The 18517-nt window shown below is 47.3% G+C and overlaps 1 protein-coding gene across 1 annotated transcript in view; it reads left to right on the top strand.

Moving 5' to 3' along the window:
• Positions 1-18176, top strand: part of CIT (citron rho-interacting serine/threonine kinase) — a 191440-nt gene extending 173264 nt beyond the window's left edge. Inside the window, exons 42-48 of the mRNA XM_030821489.1 lie at positions 1973-2081; positions 2179-2307; positions 3141-3221; positions 5912-5990; positions 6128-6307; positions 13530-13833; positions 15721-18176. Coding sequence (XP_030677349.1) covers positions 1973-2081; positions 2179-2307; positions 3141-3221; positions 5912-5990; positions 6128-6307; positions 13530-13833; positions 15721-15744 — 906 coding nt within the window. The 3' untranslated portion in view covers positions 15745-18176. The remainder of the gene's footprint in view (positions 1-1972; positions 2082-2178; positions 2308-3140; positions 3222-5911; positions 5991-6127; positions 6308-13529; positions 13834-15720) is intronic.
• Positions 18177-18517: the final 341 nt, after the last annotated feature.

The following is an 18517-nucleotide window of genomic DNA, read 5'->3' as shown; positions in this document are numbered from 1 at the left end:
ACTATTTTGATATGTAATTAGGGAGCTGCCTCTCCTCAGAGCAGAGTGAGCTGTGATGATGACTGCAGTGTGGACGAGATGTGTGTTAGATCCTTAAATCTGCCTGGCTTCTGGAGAATGCTGTCTGATGTCCCTACCTAGGAGTGTCCCACTCCTCCTAAGCCTGATATATTTCTGGTGCTTTCATGATTAGTCTCAAAAATGAAATGAGGCCGGGCACGTTGGCTCACGCCTATAATCCCAGAACTTTGGGAGGCCGAGGAGGGTGGATCACTTGAGGTCAGGAGTTTGAGACCAGCCTGGCTAACATGGTGAAACCCTGTCTCTACTAAAAATACAAAAATTAGCCGGGCATGGTGGCGGATGCTTGTTATCCCAGCTACTTGGGAGGCAGAGGCAGGAGAATTGCATAAACGTGGGAGGCGGAAGTTGCAGCGAACCGAGATTGCACTACTGCACTCCAGCCTGGGCAACAGAGCAAGACTCCATCTCAAAAAAAAAAAAAAAAAAAAGTGAAATGAAGGGTGAATAATATATAAGGGTCATTACCTGTTAGAGAGACTGTTCCATTCTGAGCAGGGTGGTGTTAGTTTAGTTGGTGTGTTCTTTGAGTGCCCACCCTATCAGGGACCGAACTGGCTGTTTTACAAGCACCTTTCATCGCAGTTCTGAAAAGCAGAGACGGTTATTCCCAATTTTCAGGTAAGACAACTGAAGCTGGCAGAAAATCCTCAGTTACAAAGTTGAGACCAAAACTGAAGTTTGATTTTTTTTTCTACCATTTCACTATGTCATGCTTCCTCAAAGTTTTCCCATACTTAGTAGGTGACCAAGAAATATTCAGTGATGATGATAATGCTCACTAGAATTTGAACTGTTAGCTTCCGGAAAATTCTCAGAAATCATTGCTTCTTTATGATTCCTGGCCACACATTTTGAATAGGTGTGCCTGGTTTTTTGGTAACATTAGGATTGGCCTAAAAGCAACTAAAAATAATCAGGAAGCAGATAATTAAGATGACAATAATGATGATCATGATGATGACTGCACAGGTAATATAGGTTCAAACTAGAAACTTAGAAGCTAGCGAAAAGAAGGAAACCAAAACCATTGCTGCTGACCACTACTGTTAATAGTTGGTGTATTTTTCCTGTCTTTTTTTTTCCTCTGATAAGAATGTTGTATTGTTCAAGTTCTGTTTCTTCATTGGAATGCTATTTCTTTCTTTCTTTTTTTTTTTTTTTTTGAGACGGAGTTTTGCTCTTGTCGCCCAGGCTGTAGTGCAATGGCACTATCTCAGCCCACTGCAACCTCTGCCTCCCGGGTTTGAGCGATTCTCCTGCCTCAGCCTCCTGAGTAGCTGGGATCACAGGTGCACACCACCACACCTGGCTAATTTTTTGTATTTTTAGTAGAGACGGGGTTTCACTGTGTTGGCCACGCCGGTCTCGAACTCCTGACCTCAGGTGATCCACCCACCTTAGCCTCCCAAAGTGCTGGGATTATAGGTGTGAGCTACTGCACCCAGCCTGGAATGGTGTTTCTGACCCCGCCTTTTTTTGGCTGCAGTTTGACCTTGTTTTCTTAGTTTTGGGTTGCATGGAACAACAGGAAGAGATAGCAAATGGATCACTGTTCATCCTGAGAGGCATGAAAGGTGAACGGGGCATGTGCAGTGACTCAAGCTTGTAATTCTAATGCTTTGGGAGGCTGAGGTGGGAGGATTGCTTGAACCCCGGAGTTTGAGGCTGCAGTGAGCTATGATTGCATCACTGCACTCTAACCTAGGCGACTGAGCGAGACCTTGTCTCCAAAAAAAAAGATGAATGGCTTTCTATGACAATGTGAACAAGCTTGGTGACAGTGTTCTCCAGGGCTTGGCTAGATGCTGTAGGCAGAAGCAGAACAGCTGTGGACCTTGGCTGCCCTGTGTTACCTCTCACATCCTTCTCTTCTGCTCTCATGTCTCAGGAGATAGAGACCTCAGAGCCCTGCAGCTGTATCCACTTCACCAATTACAGTATCCTCATTGGAACCAATAAATTCTACGAAATCGACATGAAGCAGTACACGCTCGAGGGTAGGACCCGCCTCCTCTTCCCCACCCACCCATGGCTCAGGCCGCGCTGAGACTCAGAACTCACTCCTGAAGCCCCGCTTCTCGTCTGCCTTTACAGAATTCCTGGATAAGAATGACCATTCCTTGGCACCTGCTGTGTTTGCCGCCTCTTCCAACAGCTTCCCTGTCTCGATTGTGCAGGTGAACAGCGCGGGGCAGCGAGAGGAGTACTTGCTGTGTTTCCACGGTGAGTCATGGCTGCACCCACTGCCCTTTGGGTCCTCATGGACACTAGGGACCCATAAGGGTTGGAGGGAGGGTACATGGAGCTTTGGGGCAGAACAGGTTTGACTGGGGGTACAGAGAATGTCCTTCCAGCACCACCAAGTCCCCTTGGTGATGCTCCTCTCCACCACCAGATACTAGCGTGGTCTAACTCTATCACATTCTCTCCAAAGAGCAGGCAGTTTTTTCCTCATCCATCCCTTGCTCTTTCTTTCTTTCTCTCCCTTTCCTTTCTCTTACTCTGTCCTCATTTCGTCCTCCCCTCCCTTCCCCTCCCTTCCCATCCCTTCCCATCCTTCTATCTGTCTTTTTGTTTCATTCTTTCTTTTCTTTCTTGGGTCCTACCCCTCCCCTCCCCTTCTCTCCCCTCCCCTCCCCTCCCCTTCTCTCCCCTCCCCTTCTCTCCCCTCCCCTCCCCTTCTCTCCCCTCCCCTCCCCTCCCCTTCTTTCCTGAGTCTTTCCGTCTTTCCCTGTCTGTCCTCCTTCCTCCTGATCGCTTCATTCCCCTCTCTCTCTGTCTCTTTCTCTTTCCCTCTCCTCCTCTTATTCCTTTCCTTCTTTTCACTTGAGTTCTCTTTATTAAAATTTAATAAATTAAAATAAATTAAATTTTAAAAGTCCCTCATTTTTAATAAAGCTGAGAGCTGGCTCAGCAGAGGGCCTCTGGTTTTTACACTCAGTCCCATCTGGCCAGGGGTCCCTGGGCTCTGCTCCTCGTTCTTCCATCACCATGTGTGTCGCTGATGCCCCTGCTCTTGGCTGTGCTAATGCCAGCGTGCTCTTGACACCTTGCAGAATTTGGAGTGTTCGTGGATTCTTATGGAAGACGTAGCCGCACAGACGATCTCAAGTGGAGTCGCTTACCTTTGGCCTTTGGTACGTAAGGCTCAGTGTGGGGGCTTCTCTTTTGCCAGCAGCTGGTGTCCTGGAAAAGAATTGCATCCGGGTGCGGTGGCTCACGCCTGTAATCCCAACACTTTGGGAGGCCGAGGCGGGTGGATCATGAGGTAAGGAGTTTGAGACCAGCCTGACCAACATGGTGAAACCCCGTTTCTACTAAAAATACAAAAATTAGCCGGGCGTGGTGGCGTGTGCCTGTAATCCCAGCTACTCAGGAAGCTGAGGCAGGAGAATCACTTGAACCCAGGAGGCGGAGGTTGCAGTGAGCCGAGATCACGCCACTGCACTCCAGCCTGGGTGACAAAGTGAGACTCTGTCTCAAAAAAACAACAAAAAAAACCGCAATTGCAAGTGGAAATTTTTTTTTTTGGCCTAAGCACTGTGCGTGTGAATTCCATTAGATACCAAGTGCCATGTGTAACAGTCACCCGGAGAACTGTTCATGGAAAGATTCTGAGGCTCGATGAAGAGCTGCCTACGCCAGATTCACCAGCCCACAGTCCCAGCCCTGGGAAATATTTGCTAGGCTCTCATGATAGAAAGGAGCCCAATTCCCTGTGGATTTATTTCAGTCATTTCCAAAGGCTGCAGAGTGTCCCATGGCATAGCTGAACACCTGTTCACTTAACCCGTTCTAATTAGGCAAAGCAGTAAGGCCATGCCTGTTTTGTTTGTAAGTGTAAACAACACTGCGATGAACATCCTTGTACTAATCTTTTTGCACTTGTTAGATAGCACCCCCTGATTATAAGCTCCTAAAAGTGGAACTGTTGGATCAAAGACTAAACACACACATACATACAAATATGTACATACATATCTGTGTGAATGTTCTGAAATGCTGTCCTGGCCCAAATACCCTTCGAGGCTATTTTGTTTCTCTCTTGCTGCATAACAAGCCATCTGAAAGCTTAGTGACTTCAAATGACAGCTTATCATTGGCCCCAACTCCGTGGCTTGACTGGACAGTTCTGCTTCATGTGGTGTCAGCAGGGCCACTGGGACAACTAGAAAGCCCAAGACAGGCTCACAAACATGGCACGCAATGAGTGCTGGCCATAATGTGGGCGCTCAGCTGCGGCTGGTGGCTAGAGGCCTTGTTGCTTTCCATGCTGGCTTCTTCCAAGAATATAGAAGCAGAAGCTGGCAAGCCTGCTCACTTCCACCACGCTCTACTGGTTAGAGCAGACCACAGAGTCAGCCCAGATTCAAGGCCAGGGAACTGCACCAGGGCACACATACCAGAACCCATGACTTTAAAAGTCTAATACCAAGTCTTGCCACAAGGAATAATAGTGCTTTTTCCCTTTAAGGCAGAAAACATTTCCAGTCCTGTCTGCTCTAGTTTCAGTGACACTGTCATACAGAGATAGAGTATTAAGAAGACCAGCAATGTCTAAATATCTGTGAACCCAGTCTTTTTTTTAAAATAGAACCCAGTCTTTTTTTTTTTTTTTTTTTTTTTTTGAGTTGGATTTTCGCTCTTGTTGCCCAGGCTGGAGTGCAATGGCGCAATCTCAGCTCACTGCAACCTCTACCTCCCGGGTTCAAGTGATTCTCCTGCCTCAGCCTCCCAAGTAGCTGGGATTACAAGCGCCTGTCACCACACCCGGCTAATTTTTTGTATTTTTAGTAGAGACAGGGTTTCACCATGTTGGCCAGGCTGGTCTCAAACTCCTGATCTCAGGTGATCCACCCGCCTCAGCCTCCCGAAGTGCTGGGATTATAGGCATGAGCCACCGCGCCCAGCCCGAACCCAGTCTTTTTTAAAATCGAATTCTTTGAAGATGTTTACAATCAGTTTTAAAAGGTATACAATGAAAAGTCTCACCCAGAGAGTCCATCTCCCAAATTCTCCATCCCTATTCCTCCAAAGAAAAAAAAGCTCATATGAGTTTCTTGTCCTTCCAGTACTTTATGCAAATACTAGCACATAAAATATATATATTCTTTTTCCCAGCTTTTTAAAAATCAGTAAGGCAGAATACTTCCCACATGATTCTGAACCTTGCTTTTTGCACTGAGCAGTGTACCTTGGGCATTCTTTCATATCTGTACAAAGAGAGCCTTTTCATGCATGTTTACAACTGCACAGAATTCCATAGATGTATTATAATTTTTTTTTTTTTTTGAGATGGAGTCTCCCTCTGTTGCCCAGGTCGGAGTACAGTGGTGCCATCTCAGCTCACTGCAACCTCTGCCTCTTGGGTTCAAGTGATTCTCCTGCCTCAGCCTCCTGAGTAGCTGGGATTACAGGTGTACACCACCATGCCTGGCTAATTTTTGTATTTTTAGTAGAGATGGGGTTTCACCATGTTGGCCAGGCTGGTCTTGAACTCCTGACTTCAAGTGATCCACCCGCCTTGGCCTCCCGAAGTGCTGGGATTATAGGCGTGAGCCACCACGCCCAGCCAGATGTATTATAATTTATTTAGCCAATCCCTACACTGTACACTTGAGTTGTTTTCCATCTTCTGCTGTAACAAACCACATGGCAGTGAATATCCTCGAACATGCATGACTATTCTGGCGCATAGATATGTATTTGTTGGGTGAGTTGCTTTACACAGGATTGCTAGGTCAAAGAATGCATTGCGGCCAGATTTTGATTTTCCCTCTTTTCACCATTCTTTGGCCCACACTGTGCCTGCATGGTGATTACACAGCCTACAGAGAACCCTATCTGTTTGTGACCCACTTCAACTCACTCGAAGTAATTGAGATCCAGGCACGCTCCTCGGCAGGGTAAGCATTGTCCTCCCACGCATGGAAAACCTCAGCTGTTGGGGTAGGTGTTGGGGCCGGCCGCGTGTTCCTTCCTAACCTGCCTAGCAATGGAGGTAGCCTGCACTGAAGGTAACTGGAACTCTGGGACTCTGCAGGACCCCTGCCCGAGCGTACCTGGACATCCCGAACCCACGCTACCTGGGCCCTGCCATTTCCTCGGGAGCGATTTACTTGGCGTCCTCATACCAGGATAAATTAAGGGTCATTTGCTGCAAGGGAAACCTCGTGAAGGAGTCCGGCACTGAACACCACCGGGGCCCATCCACCTCCCGCAGGTAACCAGCTTGTCCTCTTCCTCCGTACCAGGGGCAATGTGCTTTTCTGCAAGGCAGAAGGAAATGATACTAAACCAGTAGAATGTTTCCCAATCTTCACTTTGTCCTTAAGCTCAAACCACTCATTTGTTTGGGATCTGCAGCACTGAAATGACACAGACCTTTATGGGCATCAGGAGAATTAGAAAATACCACCTTGTAAAAGTCAGAGGGGAGAGGTCTTATCTTTCTCTCCTGGGTATTTTCATTGGCTTGGTGAGAAATGGAGCACAAATTAGGCATTTATTGCTTTAGCAGGTATTCTGCGGTGCTAGTTGTTGGGCTTGTGGGGGAGGGAGAATGGTGAATAAAGCAGATGTAGCCCCTCCCTGATGACACTCACAGCCCAGTGGGAGAGATGCTGGCAATCAGAGATTAGGGCATGGAAGGATGAGGCCCTGGTGGGGTGGTTTAAATCCTGGACGTGGAGGTGAGGGAGGATTTCCCATCAGATATGAAGTGGGGGCAGGGGGACCAGTGAGGGGTGCTCAGGCAGGAGGGAAGGCAAGCCATGCCTGGAGGTCCAGAGGTGTGAGGTCGTGAGAGCGGGTCAGGGACTCCTGGCCAGCCTGGTGCCTTCCCTGGAATGCGAGACCTCCTGAACAGGATTGGACTCAGACAGCCATTGATAAAGAAGCAGTTAAATAAATTAAAGTACAGCCCTGGGAAGGAATGTTGTGCAGGCATCTGGGGAAAAATGAATGAAGAACTCGCAATGATATGGAGCAATCGCCAAGACACATCAAGGTACAGGAGAGTATGCAGAATATGCTGCCACTTGTATTAAAAAGGAGAGAGGTGGTGCGGTGGCTCACGCCTGTAATCCCAGCACTTTGGGAGGCCAGGGCCGGCAGATCACTTGAGCCCAGGAGTTCAAGACCAGCCTGGGCAACGTGGTAAAACCCCGTCTCTACTAAAAATACAAAAATTAGCCAGGTGTGGTGGTGTGTGCCTGTAATCCCAGCTACTCTGGAGGCTGAGGTGGCGGGGATTGCTTGAGCCCGGAGGTGGAGGTTGCTGTGAGCTGAGATCACGCCACTATACTCCAGCCTGGGCACAGAGTGAGACCCTAACTCAGAACCGAAAAAGGAGGGGAAGGGCACTTCCAGAATGCCAGAGTAAGGATCTCTGATAACCTGTTTCTCCATAAAAGCAACGGGACCACTGGCAGTTATCAAAATCAACTTTTTAGAGCTCTGGAAATTAACCCTAGCCCTTTGAGTGGTCACTCTCGAGGCAGGGTCAAACCAAAAGAGTCAGAAGCACATGGTTGTTTGGCACCTCTGCTTTTCCAGCAAGCTCCTGGGATCAAAACCACATTGAACAAGCATGTTGCAAAAAAAGGCTTCTTCTTAAAAGGCATTCTTTTTAAATTTTATTTTTTAAATTTTACTTCTTTTTGAATTGATAAGCTAATCACAGGGCACAGAATTCAAAGGATAAAGGTGTACAGTACAGAGCCTCTCTTCTGGGTCTCTCTTGCCTCCTAACTCTCCTCACTCCCTCTCCCCAGGTCCCCACCTGGGAAGGAACCAATTTTTTGAAGTTTTTGTGTTTCCGTTTAGGGATCCTTTATGCCAATACAGCCAGCCCTCTCTGTCTATAGGTTATGCCTCTGTAGATTTAATAAACCATGGATTGAAAATATTTGAAAAAATAATTGTGTTTGTACTGCACATGTTCAGGCTTTTACAAATAGTCATTATTCCCTAAACAATACAGTATAACAGCTATTTACAGAGCATTTACATTGTATTAGGTGTTATAAGTAATCTAGAGATGATTTAAAGTGTACAACAGGATGTGTGTAGGTTATATGCAAATACATTCCCCCTACTTTTTTTTTTTTTTGGGACAGGGTCTCTTGTCGTCTAGGCTGGAATGCAGTGGTACCATCACAGCTCACTGCAGCCTCGACCTCCCTGGGCTCAGGTGGTCCTCCCACCTCAGCCTGCTGAGTAGCTGGGATTACAGGTGTGCGCCACCACACCCGGCTAATTTTTGTATTTTTTGTAGAGATGGAGTTTTACCATGTTGCCCAGGCTGGTCTCAAACTCCTGGGCTCAAGTGATCTGCCTGCCTTGGCCTCCCAAAGTGCTAGGTTTATAGGCATGAAGCACTGCATCTGGCCCTACACCATTTAATATAAGAGACGTGAGCATCCATAGATTTTGGTATCCACAGGAAGTCCTGGAAGCAGTCCCCCAGGCCACCAAGGGACAACTGTACAACCAAATGTACAGAGTCAGATCCACTGCCCTGAGAATGGGTCTTTTCCACGGAGCGTAGCTAGGCAGGTCAGATAGCGACAGTTTTCTGGGGATGGGGCTTTTTGGGGAGCTTCAATCCTGATCTGCTCCCTCCAGTGGCTACTAGACTGCTGGTTTTCACAGCTACTGTGGTGCCAAGGACATTGGTTTCAACTCTTCCGCAGATCTGGGGAGAGGGGAGTGGGTATGGAGCAAGTTAAAATGTCACAAACCATTCGGTTCTTGTTGAGATTCCTTTGTTTTTCTTGCATAAACACTCTGAATTGTTGCAGGCCTTTTTTGCAACATGCTTGTTCAGTGTGGTTTTGATCCCAGGAATTTGCTGGAAAAGCAGAGGTGCCAAATACCCACATGTTCCTGACTATTTTGGTTTGACCCTTCCTCAAGAGTGGCCGTGCAGAGGCTAGGGTTAATTTCCAGAGCTCTGAAAAGTTGATTTTGACAATTGCCAGTGATCTTGTTGCTTTTATGGAGAAACAGGTTGTCAGAGGTCCTTAGTCTGGCATTCTGGAAGTGCCCTTCCCCTTCTTGTTTTTTTTTTATTTTTATTTTTTTGAGGTAGGGTCTCTCTGTTGCCCAGGCTGGAGTACAGTGGCGTGATCTCGGCTCACTGCAACCTCTGCCTCCTGGGCTCAAGAGAGCCCCCGACTTCAGCCTCCCCCTGAGTAGCTGGGACTACAGGCACCCGCCACCACACCTGGCTAATTTTTGTATTTTTTGTAGAGACAGGGTTTTACCACGTTGCTCAGGCTGGTCTTGAACTCCTGGGCTCAAGCAATTTGCCCGCCCTGGCCTCCCAAAGTGCTGGGATTACAGGTGTGAACCACTGCACGCAACCACCTCTCCTTTTTAATACAAGTGGCAGCACATTCTGCATACCCTCCTGTACCTTGATGTGTCTTGGCAATTGCGCCATGTTGGTGTGAGAAGTAGTTCTTCATTCATTTCTCCCCAGATGCCTGCACAACCTTCCTTATCAGGGCTGTACCTTAATTCGTTTAACTGCTTCTTCATCAATGGCTGTTTGAGTTGTCTCCAGTCTGTTGCTGCAGTAAATGACTTTCTCCTTACGTCATTTTACATGCTGAGCAATCTATCTGTAGGATAAATTCTTAGAAAAGGAGTGAATGGGTGACGGCTGATGTGCATTTGTAAATCTGATGGACAGTGTGGAGTTTTCTGCCCTGAAGGCTTCTCCCATTTGCAATCCCACCAGCTGCATGTGGAAGTGGGACTGGCCTCGTCTTGACACAGTGCTAGGAGCTAGATCCAGCTCGAGGTGTAGGAAGTTTGAAACCTTGGCCTGCAAAGAAGGTCTGAGATTATTTAACCCAGGGAATAAATGACCTAAGATAATCTTGTGGGCTGGTTTACCAGCCCCGTGTGTCTACCTTATAAATAGTTATGTGGACTCCATACCATGTGCCTGACATAATGTCTATGGCTGGGGACACAGAGATGTAGAAAGCATTGTTCTTACATTCCAGGGGCCCATAATTTGGTGGAAGAACCACAACTAATATTACAAAATACCAAGATCTTGGGCAAGACTGTCCTGATGAATAGTCTCTCTTTTGTTGATATATAGGAGTTAATTAATCTGAAATGTTTGGTTAGTGTGGTTTTAACCTGAGGAACTTACTGAAAAACCAGAAGTGCCAATAATTGAATGCTCCTAACTCTTGGCTTGGCCCGGCTTCAAGAATGACTGCTTAGTGTGCCACAGTCCTCCCCTGAAAATGTCTAGGTCTTCTTTAAGTAGTTCCCAAGTCATGCCAGAAACACATTGAAGTATTGTAATTAGATTTTTTTCCTCCATTGCCTCACTAGATAGGTGGCCAGGTACCTTGCTTTTGAGACTATATAGTCTCTTAAAGGAGTTGCTTACTGTGTGATCAAAACAGTTCCAGTTCCTGTGAATGAGGGGCAGAAAAGTGTTTGCTTTCCTGTGGCATGTCTGGAAAATCAGTAGTTGGTTATCTCTTGGCTTACAGAACGATCTTTTGGTCGCTGACTTCTTTGGGCAGTTGAGAATGTAGAAGGTTGGCTTTCTGGGTCTGATTCACTGCAGGCTTCGTTGCCCTGGTCTGTTTAGCAGAGCAGGAAACGTAACTCCTTGCCAAAAAACCATAAAATTGATGTGGTAGATTATGGGTCATTAATGGATAAGGAGATGGAAGACTGCCCACTTGGCTTGGAATGACGGGTGTGTTCCTTCCTCCCGTTAATCTCAGCTGACGTCCTGAATGGCCTTCCCTTGAGCAATCCTTCTTCCCCTGGGCAGTGAGCACCCTCTCATTTGTTTTATGATAGTTCCCTGTGGACACATCTTATCATTTCTTTTCCATTACAAGTAGGCTTAATGTAGTTCTCCTATTTGGAATTTATTTTTTTATTTGTCTTCCAGATTTCAAAGCCATATGGCTAGAGATGAATATAAACCTTGATTTCAAGATGTTGAAATCTGAGTTATCTTAAATCTTACTGCTGCAGAGACAGGGGTTCTGACCTTCTGAGCATTTGCTGTCTGAATCTCCAAACGTTACAGTTGCATCGGAAAGCAAGAGCATGGCATGAAACTATTCACTATGAACTGAGCCCTTATGAAATTATCTCTGCACACCAACTTCTCTGTTATATTGTAGAGGAGGAATTGGCAAACTTTTTCTGCCCAGGTTTGGATGGTAAATATTTTCGGCTTTGTGAGCCATATGGTCTCTGTCTCAGCTGCTCAACCCTGTTGTGTCATGCGGAAGCAGCTGTAAGACAATGCATAACCAGATAGGCATGGCTTCGTTCCAATAAAACTTTATTTATAAAAACAAGCATCTTCCGGATTTGGCCCTCAAGCCTGTTCTAGAGTCTCTCCTTTCACAATAAACACTGTCTTTGCTGTCGCTTCTCAATTATGGACATTGACAGTGGAGGTTCTGATACAGTTAGACCAATAATTGAAGAAAGAAATGAACAAATTGATAAAATGATAGCCTCTTCCAACAAGAAGGATTTAAATATCAAGGATTAAGATAGTCCTTTGGGAAAACACTTTTCTTTTTTTAATTTTTAGTTTTTTAGAAGTGAGGTCTTGCCATATTGCCCAGGCTGGTCTTGAACTCCTGGGCTCAAGCAATTCTCCTTCCTTAGCCTTCCTAATAGCTGGGACTACAGGCATGCATCACTGTGCCCGGCTTTTTCAAATATTTTTGAAGAGCCATCTTTAGGATCTCACTGCAAAAGTCCAATGTGTCCAACGTTGATGTCAGAGCATGTTAGCAACAATTTTGTTGAGACAATTAGCACAAAACAAATCATTCTGTGATTCATACTTGGTTCATTTTTGGAATCAGCATGTAATTGCATTGTAATTTAAATACTAAAAATATCTAGCATAAAATAAGTTTATATTCCAAGATAAAGCCTCAATCAAACAAAATATGTTTTCAAGTAATATTCACTATAATTTTTTTTCCCCATTTTAAGTAGGGCCTTTTCCAAGCACAAATTATGCTGAGATAACAGGGACTCTAGTACTTTTAGAGCTGATCAAGGGTGGGAAAGACTTGACTCAGAAGGCCACATTTCAGTTCTCTCTGTGTTTCTAGGTCTTACTACATCTTCAGAGAGGGAGTTTGGGCCCTGGGTGTGCCGAAATCTTCATTTGAAACATCCAGGCCAGGAGTGCGTGGAGGATTGGGTTGGGTTGTACAAAAAGGCCCCAGTGTTTTCAACTGTTTGGTTACGAATTATCAACCTCTGAGGCCTGGGACATTTTCTGAGCCTGCTCTACTGTTTTTGTCTGCCCTGCGCAGTTTCCTGACTCTATCACTATCAGGCCTGATCCCTACACCTCTCAGTCATCTTATTGCCATGACTGAGAACCATCAACCTTCTGAGCATCTGCATTCGCATCAGGTGTCAGAGACTCTTGGAAAAACTGCATGGGGGCAGAGGTGACCAAACACCAGGCCCAGGAGTGGGACAGACGTGGCGGTTAACAGTGATCAGTACAGGGTTTCTCCAAACTGCTTCCTTGCACTGAGGGTCTTTGTGGGTCCCTGACTTCTGGGTCTTAGCAGGCTGACCTCCTAGTTGAAGACTTCCTTCTGTGCCTTCTAGGCTCTGGGAAATAGTAGGTCAGTAGGATATTGTATGGGGCTTATGACATCATAAGCCCCATACAGTATCCTTTATCATTTGAGACGGAGCCTCGCTCTGTAACTTAGGCTGGAGGGCAGTGGTGTGATCTCGGCTCACTGCAACCTCCGCCTCCCGGGTTCAAGCAATTCTCCTGCCTCAGCCTCCTGAGGAGCTGGGATTACAGGCGCACGCCACCACGCCCGGCTAATTTTTGTATTTTTAGTAGAGACGGGATTTCACCATGTTGGCCAGGCTGGTCTCGATCTCCTGACCTCGTGATCCACCTGCCTCAGCCTCCCAAAGTGTTGGGATTACAGGTGTGCGCCACTGAACCCGGCCTATCAAACTGGTCTTTATTGGAATCCCAGCTCTACCACTCATTAGCTCAGGCAAGTCACCTAACTCTTGTCTGTCCCCATGTTCTTGCCTGTACAGTGAGGGTCATGCTTGTTCGTAGCTCAAGAGCTGCTGTGATGATTTAATGAGATAATGAGAGATGGCACGTGAAGAGCTTAGCACAGGCCTGGCACACAGTAGGTGCTCAGTAAATGAAAGCCTGCACTGAGGAAGGTGGGTTGTCTTTTGTTGCCATCTTTGCTCTCTTCCCTGTCTTTGCTGCCAAAATCAAATGCCGGCAAAGTCCAAAGAACTCCAGGTCTAATCTCTTGATAATCAGTGGTGAGGCTGGGTCAAGGAGGGGGTTGCTCAGGGAAGAAGGAAAATGCCCCTCTGGGGTTGTGGCCTCGCATTTCCCTACGTTCCTCTTATGTCGCCAGCAGCCCCAACAAGCGAGGCCCGCCCACGTACAACGAGCACATCACCAAGCGCGTGGCCTCCAGCCCAGCGCCGCCTGAAGGCCCCAGCCACCCGCGAGAGCCAAGCACACCCCACCGCTACCGCGAGGGGCGGACCGAGCTGCGCAGGGACAAATCTCCTGGCCGCCCCCTGGAGCGAGAGAAGTCCCCGGGCCGGATGCTCAGCACGCGGAGAGAGCGGTCCCCCGGGAGGCTGTTTGAAGACAGCAGCAGGGGCCGGCTGCCTGCGGGAGCCGTGAGGACCCCGCTGTCCCAGGTGAACAAGGTAAGGCAACCTTCTGAGGCCTGTGTGTCTGTTGCGGAGACGAGGAGTGACTTGGGGAACTGGGGCCCCCACGGGGCCACTGTTGTTTAAAAAAGGAACTCCATGACTGTAATTCAGACTTTGTGAGACACAGGAGTTTAGGAAGAAAATGTACGTTAAGAAATAGCTTCCTGGCTGGGCGCAGTGGCTCACGTCTGTAATCCCAGCACTTTGGGAGGCCGAGGCGGGCAGATCACGAGGTCAGGAGATTGAGACCATCCTGGCTAACACGGTGAAACCCCGTCTCTACTAAAAAAAATACAAAAAATTAGCCGGGTGTGGTGGCGGGCGCCTGTAGTCCCAGCTACTTGGGAGGCTGAGGCAGGAGAATGGTGTGAACCCGGGAGGCAGAGCTTGCAGTGAGCTGAGATCGCGCCAGTGCACTCTAGCCTGGGGGACAGAGCGAGACTCTAACTCCAAAAAAAAAAATAAAATAAAAATAAAAAATAAGAAAAAAGAGCTTCCTAAACAAATGGATAACGTGTGTGTAATTAAAAAGGAAAATATGTATGTGTATAACTCAAAATATAATAGCTACCAAAAAATGCTTTCCCTTCTCCAGAGGCAAGTGGTAGTAGTTTCTAGAGATATTCTGTGCATACCAGCAAATATATATGCGTGCTCTCCTTTTAAAACCCAAATGATAGCATCCTATATGAAATGTTCCATGCTTTTTTCAAACATACATACATATAGATTCACACACATACATACATATGCTTTTTTTTTTTTTGAGAGAGTGTCTTGTTCTGTTACCCAGGCTGGAGTGCAGTGGCGTGATTATAGCTCATGGCAGCCTCAAATTCCTGGGCTCAAGCGATCCTCTCACGGCAGCCTCCTGAGTAGCTGAGAATATGGGCTGTAGCTACCGTGTCTGGCTTTTTCCCCCACTTTTTGTTTGTTTGTTTTGTTTTGTTTTAGAGACAGGGTCTTACTATGTTGCCCAGGCTGGAGTGCAGTGGTTCAAGGCCATGCTTACCATGGCCTTGAACTCCTGGGCTCAAGTGATCCTTCAGCCTCAGCCTCCTGAATAGCTGCGGCTATAGGCTCAAGCCACCATCTGTCTAATTCCCACCCCCACCCCCCGCCCTTTTTATTTTTTTTAGAGACAGAATGTTGCTATGTTGCCCAGGCTGGTCTTGAACTCCTAGGCTCAAGCAATCCTCCCACCTTGGCCTCCCAAAATGCTGGGATTACAGGCGTGAGTCACCACGCTCAGCCCACACATGTGTATATATAAATTGTTTTTCTGGAAGGCTACACAGAAAGTGTTCACAGTGGTTGCCTTCCAGAAGAACTTTGAACTTTTGGAAATGTTTAAATCATGTGCACGAATGATCTGTGTAATTTTTAGCTTCGTGATCGAGGAGAGGGATGGGTGTTGAAGACCAGGGGCTCCCCCAGGCAGGGCATGGCTCAAGTGCTTGGTGCCTCCTTAGCAAGCTAAGCAAGCCAAGGAGCCACCTTTCTGCCATTTGGGGCTGATTTTCTGGGTGGCATTCTCCTTCTGATGCCACCTGCAGTTCGCCTGCTGGTGAAGAAAGAAGGAAACACCATCCATATGGCTTCTTATCCCTCCCGATTGACCGATGAAACTGTGTATGTGCATGTGTGTGTGTAACATGCTTACAGCATCGCAGGTACACACACGGCTTTGGGATTTTCCAGTGAGTTTCACTCCCTGGCTTCCCCAGGCTCTGGAGCGGGTGCTGCCCTGCTGAGCACTCACTGCTAGCTGCTGAAGGGGATAGCCCACGGGCTGCAGATTCCCATTTGCATCATGCAAGGTGAGCACAGCAACTTCTGGCCTCGGATGGCTAACACTCCTCCTCCTTATTTCACTCCTAGGTCTGGGACCAGTCTTCAGTATAAATCTCAGCCAGAAAAACCAACTCCTCATCTTGATCTGCAGGAAAACACCGAACATACTATGGAACTCTGCTGATGGGGACCCAAGCGCCCACGTGCTCAGCCACCCTCTGGCTCAGCGGGGCCCAGACCCACCTCGGCACGGACACCCCTGTCTCCAGGAGGGGCAGGTGGCGGAGGCTCTTCGGAGCTGTCAGCGCCCGGTGCCTGCCCTGGGCACCTCCCTGCAGTCATCTCTTTGCACTTTGTTACTCTTTGAAAGCATTCACAAACTTTTGTACCTAGCTCTAGCCTGTACCAGTTAGTTCATCAGAGGAAACCAACCGGGATGCTAACTACAACATGGTTAGAATCCTAATTAGCTACTTTAAGATCCTAGGATTGGTTGGTTTTTCTTTTTTTTTTTTCCTTTGTTTCTTTCTTTCCTTTTTTTTTAAAGACAACAGAATTCTTAATAGATTTGAATAGCAACGTATTTCCTGTTGTAGTCATTTTTAGCTAGATCACATCATCAGGTCTTTGCTACCGAGGCGTAGTGTAGAAGAGTCCCCGGTCAGCTGGCCAACCTCCCGCAGCCAAGTAGGTTCATCCTTGTTCCTGTTCATTCTCATAGATGGCCCTGCTTTCCCCAGGGTGACATCGTAGCCAAATGTTTACTGTTTTCATTGCCTTTTATGGCCTTGACGACTTCCCCTCCCACCAGCTGAGAATGTATGGAGGTCATCGGGGCCTCAGCTCGGAGGCAGTGACTTGGGGCCAAGGGACCTCGAGATGCTTTCCTTCCCCACCCCCCAGCGTCATCTCCCCAGCCTGCTGTTCCTGCTTTCCATGTAGCTTTGGCCAGGAAAGCATGCAATAGACTTGCTCGGAGCCCAGCACTCCTGGGTCTCGGGGTCAGGGAGGGGACGGGGGCACCCACCTCCTGTCTGTGACGGCGTGTTGTTCCCCACTCTGGGATGGGGAAGAGGCCCGTCGGGAGTTCTGCATGGCGGTTCACTGCATGTGCTGCCCCCTTGGGTTGCTCTGCCAATGTATTAATACCAACCCATAGCTCCTGCCGAATCGAGACCCTCTGACGACTTGCCGACTAACTGGCCACCACAAGCTGCAGTCTGTAGCACTGAACAAACAAAAAACAAAACGCTCAAGCCTTACGACCAGAGAAGGATTTCAGCAAACCACCACCTCCCACTCAGTGTCCCCTCCAAACTTCACACTTCCCTGCCTGCAGAGGATGACTCGGTTCACAGCCAATCCAGCGCGGTTCTACCCCATGAAACTGTGACTTTCCAAATGAGCCTTTCCCTAGGGCTAGACCTAAGACCAGGAAGTTTGAGAAAGCAGCCGCAGCTCAACTCTTCCAGCTCCGCCCGGGTTGGGAAGTCCTTAGGTGCAGTGCGGCTCCCACTGGGTCTGCGGACCCTCCTATTAAGAGTACGAAATTCCTGGCAACTGGTATAGAACCAACCTAGAGGCTTTGCAGTTGGCAAGCTAACTCGCGGCCTTATTTCTGCCTTTAATCTCCCACAAGGCATCTGTTGCTTTGGGTCCTCCATGACTCTTAGGCCCGCCTCAACAACCCAGGCACCTCCTAGGTAGGCTCAAAGGTAGACCCGTTTCCACCGCAGCAGGTGAACATGACCGTGTTTTCAACTGTGTCCACAGTTCAGATCCCTTTCCAGATTGCAACCTGGCCTGCATCCCAGCTCCTTCCTGCTCGTGTCTTAACCTAAGTGCTTTCTTGTTTGAAACGCCTACAAACCTCCATGTGGTAGCTCCTTTGGCAAATGTCCTGCTGTGGCGTTTTATGTGTTGCTTGGAGTCTGTGGGGTCGTACTCCCTCCCTTCCCATACCCAGGGCAGATTTGCTGAAGTTTTTGTCTCTTGGTCCACAGTATTTGGAAAGGTCACTGAAAATTGGTCTTTCAGTCTTGGCATTTCATTTAGGATCTCCATGAGAAGTGGGCTTCTTGAGCCCTGAAAATGTATATTGTGTGTCTCATCTGTGAACTGCTTCCTGCTATATAGAACTAGCTCAAAAGACTGTACATATTTACAAGAAACTTTATATTCGTAAAAAAAAAAAAAAGGAAATTGAATTGGTTTCTACTTTTTTATTGTAAAAGGTGCATTTTTCAACACTTACTTTTGGTTTCAATGGTGGTAGTTGTGGACAGCCATCTTCACTGGAGGGTGGGGAGCCCCGTGTGACCACCAAGATGCCAGCAGGAAATACCGTTAACATGAAATTGCTGTCAAAAGCTTATTAGCATCAATCAAGATTCTAGGTCTCCAAAAGTACAGGCTTTTTCTTCATTACCTTTTCTATTCAGAACGAGGAAGAGAACACAAGGAATGATTCAAGATCCACCTTGAGAGGAATGAACTTTGTTGTTGGAACAATTAGTGAAATAAAGCAATGATCTAAAAATGTGTGCTTTAGTGCAATGACCTCTTCTTTTTTTGAGAGACTGTGAAAGAAAAACTATCACCAGCGTGTCAGTGTAGGTGTAGTATCATGGATGGGAACTTCTTTACGTTGTGGGGAGGGTTTTCCTCTGGAGTGGGATAGAGGAAGCCACGTGGTGGTTAGGGCACACTGCTATCCTGGAATTAAGCGATTGGTGACATTCTCTGCCAAGAGTGTAACTGTGGAAATTTGGTCAGTACTTCCAGTGAACCAGGAATTGGCTATTAAGGTCATTTTATAGGACTGCAGAGCTGGAAGGCTCTTCAAGCAGTCACACAGGCCATTTGGAAAGGATTACTCAAGAAT

The sequence above is a fragment of the Nomascus leucogenys genome, chromosome 10 (assembly GCF_006542625.1).
Source record: "Nomascus leucogenys isolate Asia chromosome 10, Asia_NLE_v1, whole genome shotgun sequence".
In the NCBI taxonomy this organism is placed as follows: domain Eukaryota; kingdom Metazoa; phylum Chordata; class Mammalia; order Primates; family Hylobatidae; genus Nomascus; species Nomascus leucogenys.
The sequence above is the reverse complement of the archived record's forward strand: the minus strand, read 5'-3'. Positions and strand labels throughout refer to the sequence as shown.